The sequence below is a fragment of the Pristis pectinata genome, chromosome 18 (assembly GCF_009764475.1).
Source record: "Pristis pectinata isolate sPriPec2 chromosome 18, sPriPec2.1.pri, whole genome shotgun sequence".
In the NCBI taxonomy this organism is placed as follows: Eukaryota; Metazoa; Chordata; class Chondrichthyes; order Rhinopristiformes; family Pristidae; genus Pristis; species Pristis pectinata.
Genome location: NC_067422.1, coordinates 22,605,898 through 22,631,287, shown reverse-complemented (window position 1 = coordinate 22,631,287; position 25,390 = coordinate 22,605,898). Strand labels below are relative to the sequence as shown.

Here is a 25,390-nt window from a genome sequence, read left to right as displayed (position 1 = left end):
TACACATTTGTTTGATTATACTTTGCAGGTTATTTTGAGGCTAGTTAAAAATGAACCAAGCTTCTGCTCAGCTATGGTTCCAAACACCTCTGTCAATATCAGGAAAAAATGTTACTGCAATAATGTCAAATCTCAAATGATTCCTTTAAATAACATAGAACAGTACAGCACAGTATGGGCCCTTTGGTCCACAATGTTGTGCCAACCCATATAAACCTGCTCCATGATCAATCTAACCCTTCCCTCATACACAGCCCGTAACCCTCCATTTTTCTTACATCCATGGGCCAACCTAAGTGTCTTACAAATGTCTCTATTGTATCAGCCTCTACCACCACCCCTGGCAGTGCATTCCAGGCAACCACCACTGTTTTCAAAAAACCTATCTCTTACATCTCCCCTAAAACTTTCCTCCACTCACCTTAAGCAGATGCCCTCTGGTATTGGCCATTGCCACCATGGGGAAAAAGGTGCTGGCTCTCCACTCTATCTATGCCTCTCATCGTCTTTTGCTCCAAAGAGAAAAGCCGTAGCTCACTCAACATTTTCTCATGAAACGTGTAAGCACCGAGACCTCACTTGGCTGGTGGTGAGAGGGGCCCTCCCAGTCGGATCCTTCCTGCATGGTCGGAACATCAGTCCCAGCACACGCTGCCCCCGGGAGGACTGCGCTGGGGACGAGACAGTTACCCACCTCTTTGCGGGCTGTGGGTTTGCAAGGATGGTGTGGCGAAAGATGCAAGGGTCCTTGTTACGGTTCATCCCCAGCAGCTGTGTAAGAGGATTATCTGATCTACGGACTGTTCCTGGGGGGACACACAGAGATGGACATCAACTGCTGCTGGAAGGTGGTCAACTCAGTGAAAGATGCCCTTTGATCTGTCCTAAACTTGTTGGTCTTCCAGCACTGTGAGATGTCTATAGGGGAATGCTGCCGACTGGCACATTCTAGGCTGCAGGAGCATGTGCCCAGGGATGCATTGAAGCTGGCTGCAGCCTATGCAAGGGCTCAGTGGGGAAGGACTACAGTTTAGGGTTCTTCTGCCACTGGAGAGGGAGGGGTGGGGTCAGGTGAGAAAGCCCCTTAAATATTGTAAATATGGGATTGGGGTATCACCCCAGGGAGCCACAGGAGTGGCATCGGTGCTGTGTTTTTTAATATAAAAAGGTAACACTAATGATTGATCTGTACAAGAATGTAAAGGCTTGCACTGTTTTATTATTCATAATAAAAAACAAACTATATACAATAAAGTTTTTATTTTGGATAAAAAAAATGAAACGTTCTCTAATCCAGGGAGCATCCTGGTTTCTTCTGCACCCTCTCTAAAGCTTCCACATCCTTCCTATAAATGAGGTGACCAGAACTGAATATAGTACTCTAAGTGGGTCTAACCAGAGTTTTATAGAGCTGCAATATTTACCTCCATGGTTCTTGAACTCTATCCCCCAACTAATAAAGGCCAGCACACACATGCCTTCTTGGCCAGCACACACATGCCTTCTTAACCACCCTATCAACTTGCATGGCGACTTTGAGGGATTTAGACTTGGACCCCAAGATCCCTCTGTTCCTCCACGCTGCCAAGAATCTTACCGTTAACCTTGTACTCCAACTTCAAGTTCGATCTTCCAAAGTGTATCACTTCACACTTTTCCAGACTGAACTCCATCTGCCATTTCTCTGCCCAACTCTGCATCCTGTCTATATCCTGTTGTAATCAACAACAACTACACTATCCACAACACCTCCAACCTTTGATATCTGTAGGCTTACTAATCTACCTAGTTTATAAAAATCACAAAAAGTAGGGGTCCCAGAACAGACCCCTGCAAAACACCACTAGTCACTGACCTCCAGGCAGAATATGCCCATCTACTACCACCCTCTTACCTTCTGTGGGCAAGCCAATTCTGAATTCACACAGCTAAGTTTCATGGATCCCATGCCTCATGACTTTCTGGATGAGCCTATCATGGGGAACCTTGTCAAATGCCTTACTAAAATCCATATATACCTCATCCACCAGTGTAGCAGTTAGCGTAACACTATTACAGCACCAGTGACCCGGGTTCAATTCCGGCCACTGTCTGTAAGAAGTTTGTACGTTCTCCCTGTGTCTGCGCAGGTTCCTTCCCACATTCCAAAGATGTATGGGTTAGGAAGTTATGGGCATGTTATGTTGGCACTGGAAGCGTGGCGACACTTAAGGGCTGCCCCCAGAACACTCTACGCAAAAAGATGCATTTCACTGTGTTCCGATGTACGTGTGACTAAGAAATGTCTTGTCTTAATTAGGCTCGTGAAGCACAACCTGCCCCTCAAAGCTATGTTGACTATCCCTAATAAGATGATGCTTCTCCAAATGCTCATAAATCCTGTCCCTGAGAATCCTCTCCAATAGTTTGCCCAGCACTGACATGAGACACTGGTATATAATTCCCAAAATTTTCCCTATTACCTTTTTCGAACAGCAGAACAATATTTGCCACCCTCCAATCCTTTGGTACCACTCCTGTGGCCAGGGAGGATGCAAAGATCTTCATCAAAGCCCCAGCAATCTCTTCCTTCGCTTCCAGTAGTAGCCTGGTATATACCCTGTCAGGACCCAGGGACTTGTCTATCCTAATGTTTTTCAGAAGCTCCAACACTACCTCTTTTTTAACCTCAACATGCTCCAGCACATTTAACCTGTTCTATACTGACCTCACATTTGTGAAAATCCCTCTCCCTGGTGAACACTGAAGCAAAGTATTTATTAAGGACCCTTCCTTATCTTCTCTGCCTCCAGGCATGTTTCCCTCTTTATCCCTAAGTGGTTCTACCCGCACTCTAATCATCCTACTGTTCTTCATGTACACATAGAATGCCTTGGGGTTTTCCTTAATCCTACTTGCCAAGGCCTTCTTATGTCCCCTTCTAGTTCTCCTAAGTCTCAAGCTCCTTCCTGGCTACCTTACAATTCTCAAGAGCACTGCCTGATTTTTTTTCTTTCTAAACCTTAAGTATGCTTCCTCCTTCCTCTTGATTAAATGTTCTACCTATCTTGTCAACCATGGTTCTTTCACCTTATCATCCTTTCCCCATCTAAGTGGGACAAACCTATCCAGCCAAGCCAAGTCTCTGTAATGGCAACAATATTCCATGTACTGATCCATGCTCTAAGTTCATCATCTTTATTCTTAATTTCTTAATACTTCTCGCATTAAAGTAAACACACTTCAACCCATCCAACTGACTGTATTTATGCCCTATCCACTGCCTATCCTTCCTCAGTCTCTCTGCACATTTACCTTACTGCGCATCTACCTTCACACCAACTGCTCCATCTGACCTAACACTCTGGTTACCATCACCCTGCCAGCCTATTTAAATACTCCCCAATAGCAAATCTCCCCGTATGGACATCAGTCCCTCTCGTTCAGGTGTAACCTGTCCTTTTTTTTAAGTCATACCTTCCCCAGAAGAGATCCCAGTGATCAACAAATCTGAAATCCTGCCCCATGCACCAACTCTTCAGCCATGCATTTGTCTGCTGTGGCACAGGCAGCAATCCAGAGATTGCTACCCTTGAGGTCCTGTTTTTTAGCTTCCTTCCGAACTCCCTATATTCACTCTTCAGGACCTCATCCCTTTTCCTATTTATGTCATTGGTACCAGTGTGTACCACGGCTTCTGGTTGCTCTCCCTCCCCCTTGAATGCTGTGGATGCGATCCGAGATGTTTCTGACCCTGGCACCTGGGAGGCAACATGCTATCTGGGGTCTTGTTCTCATCTACAGAATCTCCTATCTGTTCCCCTAACCAATGAATCCCCTATTACTATCACTTTCCTCTTCTCCCATCTTCCCTTCTGAGCCATACTCTGTGCCAGAGACCTGGCTACTTTGGCTTTCCCCTGGTAGGTCATCCCCTCCAACAGTATTCAAAACAGTATACTTGTTATTGAGGGGAAATGGCTATAGGGGTACCCTGCACTGACGACCTATTCCCTTTCCCCCTCCTGATGGTCACCCAGCTACCCACACCCTGCAACCTAGGTGTGCCTGCCTCCCTGTAACTCCTATCTATCAACGCCTCAGCCTCCCAAATGATCCAGAGTTCAACCAGCTCCACCTTAAATTTATGATAACTATATAGACTTGAGGTTTTAAATGCAGAAATTGGTTTCAGTCTTTATAATATGGTATTGGGCTTCAAGAGCATATTAAAGTATTGGAAAAAAAAGTAAGTTTATTTCCCAAAGCATTGCAAGTATTGAGAATATGGGAAAGATTGAGCAAGCTGTGTTTTTTTCCTTATGAAAGAATAGGGATAAGGGCAGATTTGAAATCATGTTTTTAAAATTAAGTAGGTTCATAGGATGGAATTGGAGAGACTGACCTGAAATTTCTACCCCCAAACGCGCACTTGTATGTGCTATGTGTTTACCAATGGCTTTTCTGCAGATTTGTAGTCTCTTTTCAGTATTCATTTGGGCTCCATATGTGATGTACATTTCCAAGGTGGTTGCTGGGCATGTATGCTGACAAAAAATACAAGAAGTATTCAATTGACATCACGTGCACATTAATACACACTTGAGGCTTGCAAGAAGTGTAGGCTTCAAACAGCTCAAGTAAGTTTTTTAACCAGGCATTTGAGACTTGCCTTTTAATCAGGGTAAGTGGGTCCACCCTGGAAGTCAAAGTATTGATCCTCCTTTGGGTAGATTCCTCCTTTTAGTTTTTCATCATTCAGCCATTGCTTCCATTCACCTCAAAAACCATCTAATCTCTCCCTGAACTATTTTGTCCCAATTATCATCATCAACTTTCATTCAACGTAATTACATGGCATGCTCGTCCTCTAATATAATCACTCCATTATTGGCAGCCATGACTGGAAAGGCCCTAAACACGAAGTATCTTCCAAAAGAAGTGGCGGTTAAATTAGCAGTGGAAAAATTGTAGGGGTTAAAATTTGACTGTTACAGTTGAGCAGAGCTGCAACATAGCTTGTATAAAAAGACTAACATTTCAAACAGGAGAGTTAGACTAGAACAGTTAGTGGAGGTAGGGTGAAAGGATCTGCAGAGGCAGGGATTGGGATTTAAAATACAAGTAAATGCTAGCCGTTAAACAGGATGGGATGGCAGATGAATACCACAAACTTCTTGTGGAAGATGGGACTGTGTGAACTAATTATGGAGGATTACATTCTCTGACTTTTGATCTTCAGCTAACATGAACAGTTGAAGATAAGGGAGATGATCAATGCAACAAAGCAACATTTTCCATTTATAAGGCACCTTTATAATGGCAAAAATATCCCAAAGCTTTTCACATCATGGAACAAAAATTTAATGCAGGTCTTCAAGAAGATATTGGGGCAAGTGGCCAAAAATGTGGTGAAAGAACATTTTAGCAGTGTTCTGGAGAGGAAGGTAGAGTAATAAAAAGATTTCTGGGAAGAATTCCTGAGCTTGGCATCTTGGCAGCTGAAGTTACCACAATTGATGGTTAAATTTGGAGATGAGCAAGAAGCCAGAGTTAGGAGTGCAGATACAGGAGGATCATAGGACTGAAGAAATTGCAGAGATAATGAGAGGGACTTCATGAGGGGATTTAAATCATGAAAAATGTGATATATTAGTTAGGTACAGTGTAGAAAATGCAGGGCAGGTACTTGGTAACTGTTAGAAGATAAGTGTTTTGGATGACCTCTTTTACAGAATGTAATGAGGGAGACCAGCCAGGAGTGTATTTGGTGAGTCAAGTACAGACACAACATGGGCATAGGTGAAAATAATGGAAGTTAGGGAGATGCATTTACTGTGATGGAAAGGATAAAGATGTAAGCTCCACATCACAACCAAGGCTGTGTGGACAGTTAGACGACTTTGGTCTTTTCATATTCCTATTGTGTTGCTAGTCCTTTTTTCAGGAAAGTTTTTGGCTTCTATTTGGGGACAAAAAAAATCAGTTTAAAGACATTTGATGACTTCCTTAGAGGTTAAATGTATTTTGATAAAGCTACTTTTGCTATTAACCTTTCTCCCTTTCTTTCTCCCTTCTCAACCCCCAAATGCCCCAATTGCATTTATAATTCAATTGAAATCTTGTTTGTAATTCAGCTTTGAACAGGTATACTAAACAAACAGTCATATTATATTTTGGGTCATCTGTTATACTATGACTTGAATGCAGGATCATGAATGGTTAGGGAACTGGATAAGTGTATCAATGGCAAAAGTGCAGTGAAAATTTGTTCTCACATTTAATCCATCTGCTCAGTTTTGAACAAACACATTCATTTTACAGAAAGTTCACGGCCAGGGTAGCTGACTGGATTAATCTGTAATTGCAATGGAAACTGATCTTGTAGGAAACTTTTATTCACAGCTTGTATGGAGTGATGGCATTCTTTGGCGTAGTCTCGAATTAGGAAACAAGTTTTTCTTTCTGGTTTTCGTGTTAAACTTTAAATCTTGGTTTACCATATTTGTGGTAATGTAGTCTTAAAAAGAAAAATATTTGGGTTGTTCAGTCTCCATATTAAATTCTGTATATCCTCCTACTTTGAAATGAATCTGTTCAGCATGTGCTATACTTCATTTCCCCTTTTTCTTTTTCTCCATTTCTTAAAGCAAAACACTTTTTTAAGGGAGTAATGCAATAATTACTCTCATTCTGGCTGAATGAGATCAACCTGGCAAGTGATCATTTAAGCAGTTGGTTGGGCTCAGAGCCTAGTCCTAAATCTGGGGGGGACAGTAGAAGCCTGAAATCATCTAATTCATTGCCAGATTATTTTTAGTGGAAGTCAAGATAATATTTAGGATAACAAAGTGACATGAGAGATGTGAGTGATTTTTATAAATCTGAAAGTTGACCTTAGTTCTTGAAGTTTTATCTCTTCTGTTGGCCAAATATAATGGTAACTTGTCTAAACCAAATAATAAGGCAACTGGTATCTTGTTGCTTTTCATTCTGCCCTCTTCTGTCTGGTCAGTGTTTTCACTTCCTCTGTATCTTGTATGAATCTCAAACTAATCATGATGAAAATGTTAATTTAGCCTATCAGGCGCACTGCAATCCCCCACTTAGTATCCATTTTTTTAACTATCTTCGTGCCAATAGAAAGCTAAATTAATACTACAGATTTAGTTAGTCTGTACTTCAACTCATTGCTGACACTGAAGATCAGCACTGACTTTTTATATGGGCTCCTAACAACTGAATGTCACCCATTTATCAAGATGACTAGAATGCTCTTCAGTACGATGTATCGTCTAACCAATGCACTGTACATCTTAGCAATACCTTCTGTTGATCTCTGTACAGATGATTAAGCTTACTATTCCACCGGTTTCTTATAGAATATTGCTTTATATTGGTTAATTGTGAAGTTTATTAAAACCAGGCATTTTCTAATTCATCAGCTAAGTCAACATCCAGTTATTCTGAATTTTCTCCCACCATCAAAAAATGTCAGAATCAGGTTTATTATCACTGACTTGTATGTTGTGAAATTTGTTGTTTTGCAGTACAATGCAAAGACATAAAATTACTATAAATTACAAAATCAATAGTGCAAAGAAATAACAAAGTAGTGTTCATGAACCCTTCAGAGATTGATGGCAGGGGGGAAAAGCTGTATGATTTGAACTAAACACTTTATGAGAGATGTTGTCAAGTGCCTTTTGGAAATTTGGGTATCATTTTATTGGGTTTGATTGGTAAGGGGGTTATGGGGAGAAGGTGGGAGAATGGGCTTGGAAAAAAATCTCCCATGATTGAATGGTGGAGCAGACTCTGGGCTGAATGGCCTAATTCTGCTCCTATATCTTGTGGCTTTTCTCGGTCCACCTGAGAGTGATTTCAGTCACTAAATTCTCCAGTCACCAAAGAGTGATTAGGTGCAGTCTTGTTATTTGTCATTGTTAAATGTTGTTGACTGCATTGTACACAAATCAAATTTATTCCCTATTAATTCCAATACTTCACAGGGAATTGATATCTTTAGTTGTGTATGTTTTTTTTATTGTTATTAATACCACTAACAAATTGGCTTTTATTGAATGCATTGGTGTTCCACAAATATTGCAATTAGGAAATCAGTCTTCAGATATTTGCTGCTTTAGAATCTTTTTGCATCCCTTTTAGTGTTGGTTTCATGTACATCTGTCAATTATTTCACTTTAGCTCTTTTTTCATGCTTATCTGTTTTGTGGATACTTGACAAAACTTTAATTTAAAATAGTAACTTTCTTGCTCAGAGTTTTGATTCTATTACATCTTTTATTATTGTTATCTTCATATGACTGATCGAACACTGAAAATGTTAGTTTAGTCTCTGCATTTCTTCTCTCACCCCCCAATCTTAACTCTTTCAATTACAACTTATTTTTATGAATTGAAAATTTTGTAATTTTTTCCTCCTCCTTTGTGATGCATTTTGGATACTTGGGTCAATAGTTTTCAGTCTCAAGTCTTTGTGCTTTAGTTTACTTCACTAAATTCATTGTTCCCTTAAAATCCAAGACTAGAAACAACTTTAAAACCCAGTTAAAGTTTAACTTTTCTGCCACCCTCACCAAGGGTGTGATTTGTAAAGGATTTGGATCATGTACAAGGAACAACTGTTAATTCAAGGTGAGGACTCTCTTGGTCTGCCCAGAACTTTTTGGTCTTCCAGCACAGCGAGATGTCTGTAAGGGGATGCTGCAGACTGGCACAGTCCAGGCTGCAGGAGTACATGCTGAGGGACGCACTGAAGCTTGGTCTAGCCCAATGCTAAGGCTCTGTGAGGGAAAGTGCACAATATAGGCCCCTTCCGCTACTGCACATGGAGGGGCAGAGGTGGGTGGAGAAGCCCTTTGAAAGATGAAAGGGGTATCACCTCAGGGAGCCATGTGAGTGGCAATGCTGCTATGTTTTTTTTCTAAAGTTTTACACTATTGAATGTAACAACTATGAATGTTAATTGTTTTTGCACTGTTTCTTCCTTTGTATATACTTTTTATTATGAATAACATTTATTTTCGAGAAAAAATGTTGTCATAAAAATATAAGTGTACTTCATTAACCAATTTTGACTCAAACACTTTGTTTTTTCAAGTCAATATTTGGTTGATGAAAGGTTTTTCCATCAGGAAGGTTGCTGGCTTTACAAAAAAAAAGCTCTCTTTCGGCAACTTGCATTTTCCTGTTCCCCTGGATTATCTCTTCAGTAGCAGGAAGGAAAAAGAAAACTAATAAAAATTTGCTGTAATAGAAGTTGGGCCACATTTGGAATGTTGCATCTTATTTTTGATGCTCTCTAAAAGGTAATGGTAAAAACAATGGAAGAAATGGAACACATTCGTGGATTTTTCATGGATCTGGGTTTTACACACAAAAGGAATGAAAGACTATGGACTGAATGTGGGTAAATTGGACTGGTATAGATGAGTACGATGGTAAGCAAGGGCACAGGTCAAAGGGCTTGTTTCTGTGCTGTATGACTGAGTCCATTTTGAAGAGACTTGAAGTTGAAGCTTGTTTCACTTTAACTGATGATATTGGTGGGGGGGGGGAATTTAATGGAAGTCTTGTAAATTTATGAAGGATTATAAGAGTTGAGGTTTGATCCTGACCTCATGTTATCTGTGTGGAGTTTACAAATGGTCTGTGAACACCTGAGTTTCCTCCAGATGCTCTGGTTTCCTCCGACATCCCAAAAGGTCAATTGGCCACTGTAAATTACCCCTAGTGTGAGCTGGTGATAAGGAAGAATCTAATGGGGAGTTGAAAACCTTGTGTGTGAGAGAGCAAAATTTACAAGGCTACAGGGAAATAAGGAGAGAGAATGGGACTAATGGGATTGCTATGCTGGGAGTCAGCATGGACCCAATGGCTAAATGATTTCCTGTGTTATGAGTTTAAAAAAATTGTAACACATCAGAGATATCAACTAATTTTTACTTTATCTTGGCATAGTTTTCTGGCTTGGTTTCACTCCAAACTTGCATTTTTGATAATCCCTTAGTAGAATACCTTTTTAAGCCCCTTTACTAAAGGTGAACTAAAACCAAAATTGCACAATGCAGCTTGTGTGGAGGGCCACTAAACAACAGCATTGTTGACTTGAATGTAAGTCATAGAGTGCTACAGCACGGAAGCAGGCCCTTCAGCCCATCTAGTCCATGCCAACCTGATCTTCTGCCTAATCCTATCTACCTGCACCCAGACCAAACCCTTCCCATCCATGTACCTATCCAAACTTCTCTTAAGTATTACAATTGAACGCGCATCTACCACTTCCACTGGCAGCTCGTTTCACACTCACACCACCCTCTGAGTGAAGAAGTTTCCCCTCAAGATTCCCCTTGTATATTTCACCTTTCACCCTAAACCTACATCCTCTTGTTCTAGTCTCAACCAACCTGAGTGGGAAAAGCCTGCATGCATTCATCCTATCTATACCCCTCATAATTTTGTATACCTCCATAAGATATCCCCTCATTCTCCTGTGCTTCAGGGAATAAAGTCCTAACTTAACCTTTCCCTATAACTCAGGTCCTCAAGTCCTGGCAACATCCTTGTAAATTTTCTCTGCACTCTTTCAAGCTTGTTGATATCTTTCCTGTAGGTAGATGACTCAAACTGCACACAATACTCCAAATTCAGCCTCACCAATGTCTTGTACAACTTCAACATAACATCCCAACTCCTATACTCAATACCTAGATTTATGTAGGCCAAAGTGCCAAAAGCTCTATTTACAACTTTATCTACCTGTGACGCCACTTTCACGGAGCTATGGACCTGTATTCCCAGGTTCCTCTGTTCTACTGCACAGCTCGGAGCTCTACCATTCACTGTGCAAGTCCTACCCTGGTTTGTCCTCCCAAAGTGAAACACCTCACACTTGTCTGTATTAAATTCCATCAGCCATTTTTTCAGCCCATTTTCCTAGCTGGTCGAGATCACACTGCAAGCTTAGATAGCCTTCCCCGCTGTCCACTATGCCTCCCAATCTCAGTGTCATCAGCAAATTTGCTGACCCAGTTTGCCACATTATCATCTATATTAGTGATTTAGATGATAAACAACAACTAACCCAACAGCAATCCCTGTGGCACACCACTAGTCACAGGCCTCCAGTCCGAGAGACAACCATCTACCACTCTCTGGCTTCTGCTATGCCAATGTTGATCCAATTGGCTACTTCATCCGAATGCCAAGTGACTTAACATTCTGGAACAGCCTCCCATGCAGGACTTTGTCAAAGGCCTTGCTAAAGTCCATGTAAACAATGTCCACTGCCTCTCCCTCATCAACCTTCTTGGTAACCTCCTTGAAAAACTCAAAGATTGGTTAGGCATGACCTACCATGTACAAAGCCATGTTGACTATTCCTAATCAGGCCCTGTCTATCCAAGTAGTTGTATATCCTGCCCCTTAGGATACCTTCCAATAATTTACCCATGACTGACGTCAGACTCACCAGCCTATAGTTTCCCAGCTTATTTTTAGAGCCTTTCTTGAACAACGGAACAACATTAGCTATCCTCCAGTCCTCTGGCACCTTGCCTGTGGCTAAGGACATTTTAAATATCTCTGCCAGAGCCCCTGCAATTTCTGCACTAGCCTCCCACAAGATCCAAGGGGATACCTTGTCAAGTATCCCTTGACAAGGCCTGTCAAGTATTCCACCTTCTCAAGTAACTTGTGCATATTTGTTGAGCTGTAGAATTGAAGAACTGTATGAATTCTGATCTCTAAAGTAAAGAATTAAAATGATGTGTGCACCCCCCACCTCTCCCTTTTCAATTGACATGAACCTCTGATCTTTGCCCAAGCTTCCTTCCTCTTCATGTTCCAGAGGTTGAGATCCATCCTGTTCTGATATTAGTCCAGACCTCTACCCTCATTCCATTTCCGTGCCACCTTATTGGGGTAGAGCTTTGCACTTCTTCAGCTGAATCTCCATTAGCCATTGCTCAGACTATACAGGCTTGTATTTAAGTTACTTTCTTGCTGTTGGAATCTCAATCAGATCTTAGGGTATTCACTTTTTGCCTCTGATTTGGATTCACAAACTATCCCTTCCTGGACAACCATAGTCTAATGTGAAGATGTTCATGCATCTGTCTATGTGGCAAGCATACATAAAACTGACTTGATTTTTCTCTGCATTGAGACTCCTGCCAAGGGTTCTGTGGATTTTTATAGCACTGGAGAGGAGCGTCAAGCAAAAAAAAAAGGTGCAAATTCTTGGTTATTGTGACTTCTAGCTTCACTTCCTTGCCAATTTTCCCATACTTGGGTTAGTCATTTCCTGTGGAAGCAGAATATGCAGTTGCAACAAGGTTTTTTAAAAAAAAACCTGATTTGTTATAGAATTTTTAATATTTCATGACTGTGTGCATTATTTCAACACAAAATTATTCCACTTTAATTTTGATGTACAATTTTCTTAAAGCAGATTGTTTGACATTAATTTTGCTCCTTTACTGTTTCTTGTCATTTTCCCCCCCTTTGTTCACTCTTGCACCTTTCTCCGGTACATTGATCTTATCCTGATCACTTCAGTGTTTCGTGGCTTTGAGCTTTGATACACATCTCAAAAGTTCATTAGAATCCAATTAACATTGTCCTTTTTCTCATCTGTCTCCATGTAGCCTGTTCCCCATGCCTTTTGATAAACCTTTCCAGAACACCTCTTGGTCATGTTATCTTTGCTTGTTCACAATCATGGAGCCATAGAGCATGGAAACGGGCCCTTCGGCCTAATCAGTCCATGCCGACCAAGCTGCCCATCTAAGCTAGTTCCATTTGCCTGTATTTGAACCATATCCCTCTAAACCTTTCCTGTCCATGTCTTTTAAATTTTATTAATGTCCTGCCTCATCCACTTCCTCTGCTGAAAAAGTTGCCCCTTGGGTTCCTATTAAATCTCTCCCCTCCCACCTTAAACCTATGCCGTCCAGTTCTCGATTCCTCAACCCTGGGAAAAAAAGACGGATTGCATTCACCCTATTTCTGCCCCTCATGATTTTATACACCTCCTTAAGATTGACCCTCATTCTCCTACTCTCCAATGAATAAAATCCTACCCTGCTCTATAACTGAGTCCTTCTTCCTGGCAACTTCCTCATAAATCTTGTCTGCTCTTTCCAGCTTAATGGCACCTTTCCTATAGCAGGGTGACCAAACCTGAACACAGTATCAAATATATGTCTTGTACAACTGCAACAACACCCCAACTTGTACTCAACGCTCTGACAGATGAAGACCAGCGTGCCAAAAGCTGCCTTCACCACCCTGTCTACCTGTGACGCTTCTTACAGGGAACCATGTATTTGTACTCCTGGGTCCCTCTGTTCTACAACACTCCCTAAGTTCCTACCAATTACTGTGAACATAGATTTGAACAAATGTATTCATACATGTTCAAAGTTGAGAGACCAGTCATTGTCTGTATAAACGTGATGATCATTTTCAAAGGTCTTTATTTGGGCTTTGCTTGTAATTTCAAATATAATCACTGTTTGTACGCATCTAAGTGTTCAAGCAAAGTTTTTTTTCAAGGTTCATATCAATGTTCCTAAATTAAGTACTCCTTGACTAAGGAAACTACATACCTCTCTGCTCCCTAACAAAGATTTTCCCCTAGCAGTTATTCATTTGAAATTGAATTACATAGTCCTTTGGTGTTTTTCAACATAATGCAGTTGAAAAATGTTCCATGAATGAAGCATGGTAATGACTTTTCATTGGTTGTTTAATACAATTTGGAAAATTCATCTGGGCACTTGAGGCACTTTCGTTGTCCCAACATGATTTCCAAGTAGGGACATACATGGTGATGACATTCATCTTGTAAAGAAAATAAATTGTGCTCACCATTGGAGATATCTAACCTGCACCATCACAGGAGATCACCAGCATCCTGTTTTCTAACTCCTTCCCTTGTCCTGATTTCCTTCACTACCACCATGCCCTTTGTATCTGCCCTCTTGGCTTATGCCAGTTATAGCTGGTGCATCTGGCATAGCACTATTCATTTGAATTGGGCTGCTGATTTTTATTGAAAATACAAGTGACTTTAAACTTTGTTTTTAATTTTGTCAGTTAAAGTAAAGGTGAATGTATTATTTTAACTACATTATCCACTTGTTTCAACTACTATCACTAAATGTCTCTCATAATTAGAGATGTTTGAAAACAGTGAAAGTAATAGTGGATTGAGCAGGCAGAAGATCATCTAGGCTGTCTGAAGATGGGTTCTGTTATCTGCTGCTTATGTCCTTGCCATCTCTCACAACCCACTATGCTTCGCAGAAAAGCTGAGGCAGCAACCATGGCAGAACATTGAAAGTCATAAGATCACAAAAGCTTAGCACAATCATGGGATTGGCACATACAGTGATTGAGGCAGGCTGAGTGCAGTCCATCCCTACTTGTACTTGGGTTGCTGATCCTCCATACCTTCATTGTTTATGAAGTATGGTATTTCTCCATATCCAATTGAATGTACTGTTAAGAGTTGCCTTAATAGTTGTCCTTAATGCAAATCTATTTCACTTTTCCTGTTTTAATTATTAAAAATTGTATGGATCTTCCATTGGCACTTAATTGTAGCACATTCAAATATGGTGATCTGACTTAAACTCTTACCATGTACAGACTACAGTTCTAAACCTAAAGAAATAATTTGAAAATGTAGAAAATTAGAAACATTTTTTACTTTTTAAATTGTCAAGAAATACTTGTTTTGTGTCTCTGACAGTGCCAGAAACTACCAAGACCAGTCAAAGCCAGCCACAGCCTGCCAACTCCTCCAACAGCACTTCCACTACCACTATCACTAACAGCAGTGGAAGCAATGGCAAGCGACCTTCTACCAGTTGTCAGCAACAGGCCTTGTCTCGTTACCCACCCCGTGAAGTGCCACCTCGCTTCCGGCATCAAGAACAGAAGCAGCTATTGAAGAGGGGGCAGCCACTGCCACCTGGGACTGCCATCAGCAATAGTTTAGCACAAGGTACAGGGCAAGTGGCAGCAAACTCTTCACAGCACAGCATTCAACAGACATCCAGTGGACCACAGCAACTCCAACATCTTGGAAAAGGACAGACTGGTAAGAGTACTCTTCAAACTACAAATTATTAAGCAGTTAAGTAATAGACTTTTTTGTCCTGCAAAAGCTTGGAATTTAAACCAATGGACCAAATCGTATGGGGAAATTCTGGCAGTTATGCATAGAACTGTCACCCAGTATTGAACTCTGAGTTCAGTGGTGGAGCACAAACTTGTGGCAGTCTCCCAGCACTTGCACTGGGGAATGTGATTCCATTCACATGAATGGGGAAGATTGGGTGCAGGACATTAAGAAGACAAACTAGAGGCATAACTTGGGAGACTTGTAAGGAAAATAAATTACTTGGGCTTTCGTTATTGGGGTTACTCAACCTCAACCCACCCCTCCTCAAATACCACTATCACCACCACCCCCTCCACCTCCTGACTCCTTCCAGCTGGAAATCTGAAATTTAAAAAAATGCCAGGAATATTCAGAAGGTCAAGCAACTTTCAAAAATATCAACTTTATTTCTCTCTCAGCAGATGCTGCCTGATCCAAGATGTGATCAATAGATTTTAGATTTTAAGAAAATCAAGGAATACAATGTTAATGTGGAGAAAGTGGTTCTGAAGTGAAATATCAGAGGCACAACAGGCTGAAGGGGCCAGATGGCCTATTCCTGCTTCTGTTCTTGTGTCTCAATGGAAGTAAACTTTTTTTAATGGCCTTGCTAAGCTCACACACACTTCATGATTGGTGAATTATATTATTCATTTCTTGGAATATGGAGATGGCTGGCAAGGCTGGTATTTATTGGCTATCTCCTAATTGCCCGAGAGAACATGGGTGACCCATTTATGCCAATTCAGAGTGTTTAAGAGTCAACAACAAAGGATCATAGACAGTTTGTATTCCAGTTCCATATGTTCCTCAACTCAACCAGGACACTCAGCTTCTAAGTAATAAATGATCTCTCTTATTCATGCCAGAATGTACAACCTTGCATTCGTGTCAAACTTAATTTGACGATTGCCCTTCTAGTTTATTAATGTTGTTGTCCTATAATTTGTGGCAGACTTCCTCGGTATTGACTATCCCACCCCCCCCCCCCCCCCCCCCCCCAACCCCACCACCATATTTAATCATGCAGCGTTTTAGAAGTAAATTATTCATGTAAATTGTGAACAGCAATTCTCCCATTGTTGATCCATGTGGAACGTTACTTACCACTACCTTCCACTGCAAATTGCTACCCTTCCAGTCTCCTCTTGTGGCTTTGAAGGCATCTAACAATCCATTCTGTTACTTGTCTCCTCGCTCTTCGGAGGTCATAGGAATCTAAGAAAATTAGAGTAGGCCACTCAGCAACTCAAGCCAACCCTTCTATGTGATCGTGGCTGATGTACTTAAGGGCATAGCTCTTCTGTGTAAGTTCCCCATAAAATTGAATTCTCTTATCTTTCAAACATGTATACTTTTTGAATAACAAACAATCTGCTGGAAGAACTCAGCGGGTCAAGCAGCATCTGTGGGAGAAAAGGAATTGTCGATATTTCGGGCCAAAACTCTGCCATGGGACCCTTTCTTCCCACTGCTGCTCGACCCACTGACTTCCTCTAGTGGATTGTAGCTCCAGATTCCAGCATCTGCAGTCTCTTGTCTCAACTTTTTGAATACCCTCAATGATCTTGCTTCCTGACCTTCTGGGATAGATTATTCTTAGATTAAACTTTGGATCAAGAATACCATTTACAGTTTGTAAATACTTTAAAATTGTTGCATGCTGGTGTAATTTTGTTAATTGTGAATGGTACACAAAAATAGTTGTGTAATTAACATTGTCTAACGTTCAATATCATGCTGCCAGAAGTAGTGGAACAATAATCCTTGGAACATATGGGTGTAAACTTGTTTGTTTTCCATTCCACACGACTTTGGTTAGAGGGAACAAAAGGAGTGGAAGCGAAAGTGAGATCTGTAGAAGTTGCTATGAAATACTATGGTAAGAAAACTTGGCTGTTGCAGGATGTTATTCATTCCAAGCCATGCAGTGGCAACAGTGAAGATGTTTGATGTAAGAGCTGAAGGCCATACGTAAAAACTATGTAACATTGACCAAAAGATTAAAAAAAACTCATTTCAGAGAGAAAAAAAATCATGTTCAGACCAAAACACCTCACATAATTGACATCTGTTTGTCAACATTCTGAGAATGTCTCTGACATTCCTAGTGGAAGGAATTGTCAATGATTAACATAGGCAAAGTTATAATGGAAAAAGGCACTTTGAAATACTAGATCGGTATCATCTCATTTTAAATTCACTCAATGTAAAGAACTTGTAACTTGATTATCACAAATATCATTTTGGTGATCAAGTGTCTAAATCAACAGTCTTTGTTTGCGTGTACTTTGAATGAAGAAGCTCAACCATTGCTTGAAGTGCAAGCATACTCTGAATTTGTTCAAGCAGTATCTAATGTTTCCTTTGGAATTTAATCAGTTTCTCTTTTTCACAGAAAAGTTGCAATTTGAAGCTATGCTAAAATAACTTTTCAGAAAACAAACCCCAATCCATCTTTGTCAGTTGCAATGAGACATCCAACTGAAATCCAGGCAATCTCTCCTTGCATGTAAAGGATGTGATGGTGCTATCCAGAAAAGAGATGGAGTTTTTTTGGCTGACAATCTGACTTCATTCAAACTATCACCAAAAAACTTGAATATTCAGTTTTTCTTCCTTTGCTATTTGTGGAACATTACTATGCACAAATTGGCTGTTGCATTTTTTTTTAACATTACAACTGAGTACTTAAGTCAATTAATGTTCTGTGGTCAGTAAAAACACAAAATCAAAGGTTTTTCGTATTTTAAACGTTTGCAAGAAAATATTTTAGCACTTGCATTTGAAAAATAGCTTGCCTTTGATCTAACGCCTATGTATTTCAAATGTAGGAATTCCTTGGTGTTGCATTACCTAGCTTCAGAAAATGTGGACTTTTTTAATTTGCAATCTCTCCATCGCCCAGAACCCCACGCATTTGGAAGTATTTCATTTTGTGTATAGAGACAAGTGAAAAGAATTAAAGGAGACTGTTCAGTACACATCTATCACAGGTTTGTATTGCAGCAAATGAGAACAAATTCCACTATAAACAGGATCACAACACTGAAGGGAAATATTATCCATCTCCTGTAAAGGTGGGTTTAAGCTGTTACAGGCTGAATAAATTTAGCAGTTTTGTTTCTTGTATACAGATTTCTATGTTTGTGTGATTTGATTAAAGTTTTTGGAAAATTGTGTAATGCTTGGTTCAGTGGCTCTTGATTGTTCATTGGATGTTGCCAACTTTTTCGCTGTTTATGGAACAATTTAAAGCTTTTGTTGCTTTGGCAAGATTTGTTGCTTAGAATAAAACTGATTTAAGAGAAATTGAAATAATTAACTCAAGAATCCTAGCTTTATCTGTTATGATGAGTTAACTGTATAGCAAGGAATTGCGTCACAAACTTAAAGCTGATTATTGTCATGGTTAATTAACCATCTGCTTTTTTTGCACAGCCACAAAATGGCCAGCATGCAGAAGTGTACATTTATTTATGAGAGCCAAGTTATAGGCTATATTTTCTTTGTAATGTTCCTTTTGTGTGTGCAACTTCTGAAGTTTTTCATTTTTTTTGTTCCTTTTCCCTCAATTGTAATAATAGTTTATTGCTATACTGAGTCTCAGTGGTCCAGGTAGTTTGGCCATACAAACTTTGAGCTTTGATAGTAAATGTTGGAAGGTCACATGGCTTGGTGGAAGGTGAAGAACAGCCCCATCCACATCAAATGTTTTAAATGCCTTTTCAACAGAAGTTGCTGTATAGCGCCATATATTTTTCTTCGGATTGTCAGGTACTGTATTATCCCTGCTGCTACACTAATGGAATCCAGTGACTCCAGAAGAGGAATGAATCCAGGTACATTGTTAGTCTTTCTGGTTCAGTGAGTGTCCTTATCCATCTGAAATGCTTGCACTTGTTTTGTATTTTGCAAAGCACGTATGACATTTCAAACACTATGGGATTGATTCTGTGGAGCATATGAGTCAGAAATTTTCAGTGCCCCGAAAAATGGCTGCATTTAATGGTAATAACATATTCCTTTCAAAAACACTCCCAGAAATGAGCCCTAAAACTGGTCTTTGTGTTTTCTTCACCCCCCTCCCCCCCCCCCCCAATCTCACTTAAGCACTTCTCTCATGGTAGCCAGGCAGTAGCAACAGGGTTAGCGGAGGCAACTCTCGCATTCACTCAAAAAGAACATAAAAGATCCTGATAACGAGATAGCTGCCAGGAAGGTGCAATCCTGGGGGCCCAGCAGACCCACCATATGAACAGCCCAACAGGAAATGATAGAAGTCTCCATCAGGAGTGAGAATTTTCTGCACAGTGGAAGAATTTAGAAAGTAGTTTTGTCTTCAAAAGGCACATCGAGGTGGTCTGCATGCCATTGTCAAAACTGCAGAGCAGAGGAGATGGCTTCATTAAATGTATTGTTTTCAGAATATTAAGTTCCTGTGATAAGGATGTGATAAGCATCAATAGAACTTGACTCTACAGAATCCAGGTACAAGAGGATGGACAAAGTTTTCCTGCAGAATGCCACATCTATGGTGACATCCTTGGGAAAATTTGAGCTTGTGAATACGTTGTCCTTCAGGAGAAGTCTAGGTAGGATGTTGCGCTTCTGAAGACTGGAAATTGATTCTTTGCAGATGAGTATACCTTTTGCCTCCTGCTCTAAGGTTCCTGACCCATTGTGCATAGTCAGCCATGGCCATGAAAGTGGCTCTAATAATGGGCTAATGACAGGAGTACTACTGTTGAGGCATCCATGAAATGAATATCTCAGCAGCTAAATGTGGGAAAAAATTCTCCATGTTATTTTAAGTACAGTCTAGATTTTGATCAGTACTCATCTCTGAAGCTGCCCTGTCAGATCATCTGATGAGAATACAGTATCCTTTAAAATAGCAAGACAAGTGTTATGCTTCTAATTCTACCAAAACTGATTCATGCTGCTCAATGTGGAGCTTTCAGTTTCCATTCATGACCTTATGGGTGGCAGTGGGGTTTATAGGAATGGGTCAAACAATCCAATGTGAATAGAGCGTGCCTTGTGGCTGGTCCAATTTTGTGATTGGGGCAATTTTGCCCAAATTTTCAGGAGTGTGATGTACTCCAGGTAAAAATGAATTTTGCACATTTAGCACTTAAAGGTGCTTGGCAAACCATTTTTTTAATATCTGCACCTAACCATTGAATATTCTGTTATCGCTAATTCGCATTCTGCTGTCTAAAATATTATCTCGCCCATGAGCCATGTGCTGTCAGCCTGCCCATTTTGGCTGAGCAGCTAACAGAGGAGGGGTATGCAGAAAAGCCATAGGAGCCTAAATAGTCAAGCATGGTGCTTGCCTTGGATCCAAGTTCCCAATTCCAGGAACGTTTTGACTTGTCACCTGCTGCAAAGTTGGGATAAGTGCTAGAGTAGACATTTTGTGGTGAGCTTTTTTTGAATTTCAAATTTTGTCTCAAGGTAAAAGGAGACCTTGATGCTTGTTGAACCAGAGGCCAGGTTATTACGCAAATAACAACCCATCAATTTGGAAGGCCTGAAATTTCCGGTATCAGTCATTGACTTGACAATTGTGCATTAACAACAGAGAACATTAAACAGTATGAAACCATTCATCTTTCCTTGAGGTGGCACTGGAATGTTCAATGACTCAGGGTGGAAAGCAACTTTGCCATGAATCTCTGTTCTCTCCTAGCTGGCTTTCCCTGTTACTTCATGGACAGTCAGTGGAGGTTGTGGTAACCTCAGACACCACAGAAGAGTCCTTTGCATAATTTGCAAATTTTACTGCAAGTGGCGCAGGAGGTGGTTGGGGCATTTGGATGTGTTCTTTGGGCAATTGTCTACTGCTTCCATGTGCTCCTGTGTGAGAGACTTGAAGTGCTCAATGCTTTCTCAAATGCTGCTCCTCCATCTTGAGTGACGATGGGCCAGAGATTTGCACGATTCAATGAGGATGTTAAATTCTTCAAGGAAGCTTTGAAAGCATCTTTTGAATTTTGTCTGTTCTCACTCCCTGAAAACTTATTACTTGACATTGTTCGGAATGTTGGCTTGTTTCAGGAGTCTGATGTCAGGCATGCAGGTGACATGACTTGTTCTTTGATATTATCCCTCATTATGGATGAGATTGCAGGGGCCTGGGACATTGCAGATCTGCTTATCCTGCTAATTGATTTAGAGGATTTTGTGGAAACAGCCTTGGTACACATTCAGTGCTTTCAAGGTGCTTGCTTGGAGGTAGTATGCATCCCTGTAGTATGAGGAAGACCTCTGTTGCCCGGTAGACCTTGATTTTCAAACCATTTCCTATGATGACTAAGTGTGCTGGCTCACTGGAGATAGTGGTGAATTTCATTTTCAGTATCTACCTTCACTGACAGATAGCTCCTGATATTTGGAAAATGACCCATTTGGCATGGATCATTATGATTGTGGGGCAGGCAAGTAGAGGATGTTTCTCTGAGCGGTATTCAATGTAAAGCCCTTTGGTTATATGCTGCAATGAACAAATTAACAGCGACTTAGAGCTCTGAAAGTATTATCTGTGCACCAGCGTTTTCCTAATCATTTGGTATCATTCTCATTTTACTTTTTGTTGCTACCTATTTTGTCATTTGTTCTTCAGCAGCATCTATTCCTAGCATGGCATTTCCTATGTACAACTTCTTTTCGTTTTTGTTGTCTCTAGCTTCTAGTTGCCCACAGCTATTTGTACCAATGTGCCATTTGGTTTTCAGATGTATGTACTTACTCTGTTCCCTTTTGAACACCTCGCAATGATTCACTGTCATTTTACTGGTTTGCAGACTTGTCCAGTTCACCATAGACCATATTAGCATTAAAGTCAGCCTTGCTGAAATTTGAATCTAAGCTCTTATTCATATTACACTCGAATTGAACATGATCACGTAATGATTACCATTGGATAAATGTTCACACCTCATTAGGCTGTGAACTAAACCTAATTCATTTTTCATTACTAATCTAATATGGTCAGTTCTGGTCTTGGTTCTGGGACACGTTACAGGAAACTATCCTGGGAACACCTTGAAATTCACTCCCTTTCAATGAGTTTAGAATACTTATCCCAGTCTCTGGGAATGTAAATTCTCTGTTAGAACTGCCCTGCCTCTGCACTTGTGCATTCTACCACTTTTTCTTAATGGCTGCCATCAGGGAAAGAATTCACTCTCTACTTGCATCATATATCACTGAAATATTTTTGCATTTAATTATTCCCCTTCATTGTTTGTCCTACTGACTTGTATACCTGACTGTATTTTGTAGCCCTACCTCACCGTTAACCACCATATATTTTCCTTAGTTGAATTCCAGCCTGTGGTTCATTTAGTTTTCTCCTTCTGTACTTTAAACAGTTGTATAAAGTACACTTATTTGGCCCACAGAACATTAACCTGCTGTACTTATGTAAACAACACAAAATCACATTTTTCTCTCTCCAGATTTAAATACTTGTAGTTTTCCCACCACTTGCATTGCCTAAATTATAACTGATGATTCAATTTTTATTTTAGAAATAAAAATTAATGATCCTTTTCCTAAGAATCCCACCCTTGCTTCCTCTTGGTTTACTAGTTAAGTCTTATAGGTGCCCTCTTTGTCCTTTCTGCCAGGGCTCTAGTCTCAGTCTGGTTCAACTAGAGTCCATCTAAGTGATGCATTTTCTTCCTGTCTCTGTACTGGTGCAGGTGGCTACAAAATAAATCTATTTGTATGCACATTGGATAGTTTGTTTTCCTTATTGACTAATCCCTGTGCCAATTTGCGCATGATTTGGGTAATAATCCAAAGATTATAAAACCTGTGGTAGTGTTCTTTATGAACTGTGAGGCAGTTATTCTCCAGAAAGAAGTACTTGCCTGCTCTAGTTGTTGCTCCCAACATGGGCCATAACACCTGGGTGCTCTCTGTCCCTCTTCCATATCCTTTAACAGTGGAGGACTTTCCTCCTGTCTCCCTCAATGCATTTGAATGTTCCATTCCTTTCCAGTGGTTCTCCATTCACCTGAGTATGATTACCCTTGCCAGATTCTACTATGAGTAGAATTGGTAGCAAGATTCTACATTGGTAGCAAGGGAACATCCTTCAACAGCATTTATCCTTTCCCTGTATTGTTTGCTTCAGAAACAATAAACCTTACTGCCCTTGTATTTCTGAACTTTATCGTAACCCTCTTTAAAATCAAGCAAAGACACATGTATGATGGCTCCCAGTTCACTGTAACTACTACCTTAATTCCTCTGCTGCCAATATTATCAATGGTCCTGACTGTTATGTGGTCCTGTATGCACCAAAATTTCCTTCAGTTGAGCTGCAAAGACTGAAGCCAATGGATTCCATTGTCCTCGAGTCGTCATTTCTGTCCTCCTCATCTGCCAATACCTCAGATTGAGTTGAGCTGTTTGTAGTCTCAATGGCCTATTTGACCTTGAACTCCACAGGCTGTCTATCACAAGCAGTCCACTATCATCATCATAACATCACACACCTGTGCCCCTAATTTAGTTCATCCATAGTTTTGTTATTTTCAGTTATTTCAAAGTTCATCTGCCAACCTTCCCTTTCTACTTTCCCTAAATGTTCTTATCCAGCATGGGCCCTGAATAATCTCATTTTGTCTGTGGGACTGCATTGCCTTTGTCCATCAGTGCCTTAATTTTTATCTCATTTTTGTATTCAAATCTGCTTATGCCCCTGTCCCTCCATAGCTCTGTGTACCTCCAGTTTCATGAGTTCACTTCCCTTCAATTCCGTAAACCTTATTTCTGATCTTATCTCTCTCTCTTTCTCCAGATTTCTCTTTATGATATTTAAAATGCACCTCTGACCAAGCTTAATAATTGCCTGACCTATTATCTCCTTTTGACTGTGGGAATTCTTGTCTTATTTACCTTCTGAAGTGCCTTGGGATATTTTACTACAATAAAACAGTGCTATCTAAATGCAGAATATTGTTGAATGGAACATTTGTGTGCATATTTGTATAAATAATGTAACCTTGTGCAGCTGTTTGTACAGGTAATGTGAATGGATCATATTTGACAGTACGTTACTTCCAAAACATCAGATATTCCTCCACAAATGATATAAGAGCATTTTAAGTGTCTTCTGTTACTGTGCAGATGTGCTGCATATATCTTGGCTTCATAAATTGTTTCAATTTCTTCTGCACTATGGATTCGTGTAGCAGCTGGATACACTCCTAATTCCAAAGAACCTGATGGTGCCTAAAGCTGTAGGCTTAGTTTACACGGCAATCTGGATAACAAGTGCTGTGGCCTAGCAACCAAGTTGCATGTTTGTGCTCAATGATAGGCAGGTTTCCATGACCTTCAGTTCACCTTGGCAATTGAACAACGTGATGAATTCTCCTGCCTTGGTCTGTCTTGCAGATTCTATTATAATTTACAGTTATACCAGCAATAAAGATGTTTTGTTAGTGGAGCTATTGTTCATACTAACCTGTGCAGATATCGGCATATGTTGACAAGCTGTAGCTAAACCATAAAATGTGCCTTTCCATCCAGGGACTTCAGAATGTTCTTGTGGGCATAATTCAGCAAGCATTAAATAAAATGTGCTTAGGAGTAGAACGTGCTTGCTTTTTTAAACTACTTTTTCAAGTAATAGATTTCTTGAATTTTTTGTCCTTTTAATTCTTAGATCCAGTGTCAACCAGGTTAGACAATAAATCTTGAAACTACCTTAAATTCCATGTATATATTTGTTCCATATTGAATGTTAGTGCTATAACGCTATGCGAAACAACGATGGCTGATGTTTTTAAATGGCATAAAACAGAAGCTTATTTGCATGCAGCCAACCACTGAATGCGGTTGTTTTTTTGGCTGACTTTCAAAAACCAGCTGGTGCTAATTGCATTGCCAGAAGAAAATGTTTAGTGACAGTCAAAGAATTTAAAGAAAGGAAGATGAGTTTAATGTCATCAGTAATTAGATAATAAAGCTAGATTTTTGCTGTTGATATCTTTATATTGAATCCCACTTCCAAAAGGGCATTTGCAAGTGGGGCGGGCTGGTTTTCAGTAAGTGCAAGTAGTCAACAGCTTATACTACAGTGTCTAGCATGCAGGCAGGATGAGACTTAAGCTGCACACAGCCGACATATTGAAACAACACAGGCAAGAATAGGTGCAGACCCGAAAGCACTTTGCACAAAATGTAGCA

The 25,390-nt window shown here is 40.2% G+C and overlaps 1 protein-coding gene across 10 annotated transcripts in view; it reads left to right on the top strand.

Annotated features, from left to right (window-relative positions):
* tnrc6c1 (trinucleotide repeat containing adaptor 6C1) overlaps positions 1–25,390 on the top strand; it is a 253,511-nt gene that overhangs the window by 176,966 nt on the left and 51,155 nt on the right. For 9 of the 10 annotated variants that reach the window (XM_052033048.1, XM_052033057.1, XM_052033051.1 and 6 more), the window contains one exon: positions 14,762–15,112. The exons of the other annotated variant lie outside the window; for it this stretch is intronic. In XM_052033048.1, coding sequence (XP_051889008.1) covers positions 14,762–15,112 — 351 coding nt within the window. The remainder of the gene's footprint in view (positions 1–14,761; positions 15,113–25,390) is intronic. 10 annotated transcript variants of the gene reach the window in all.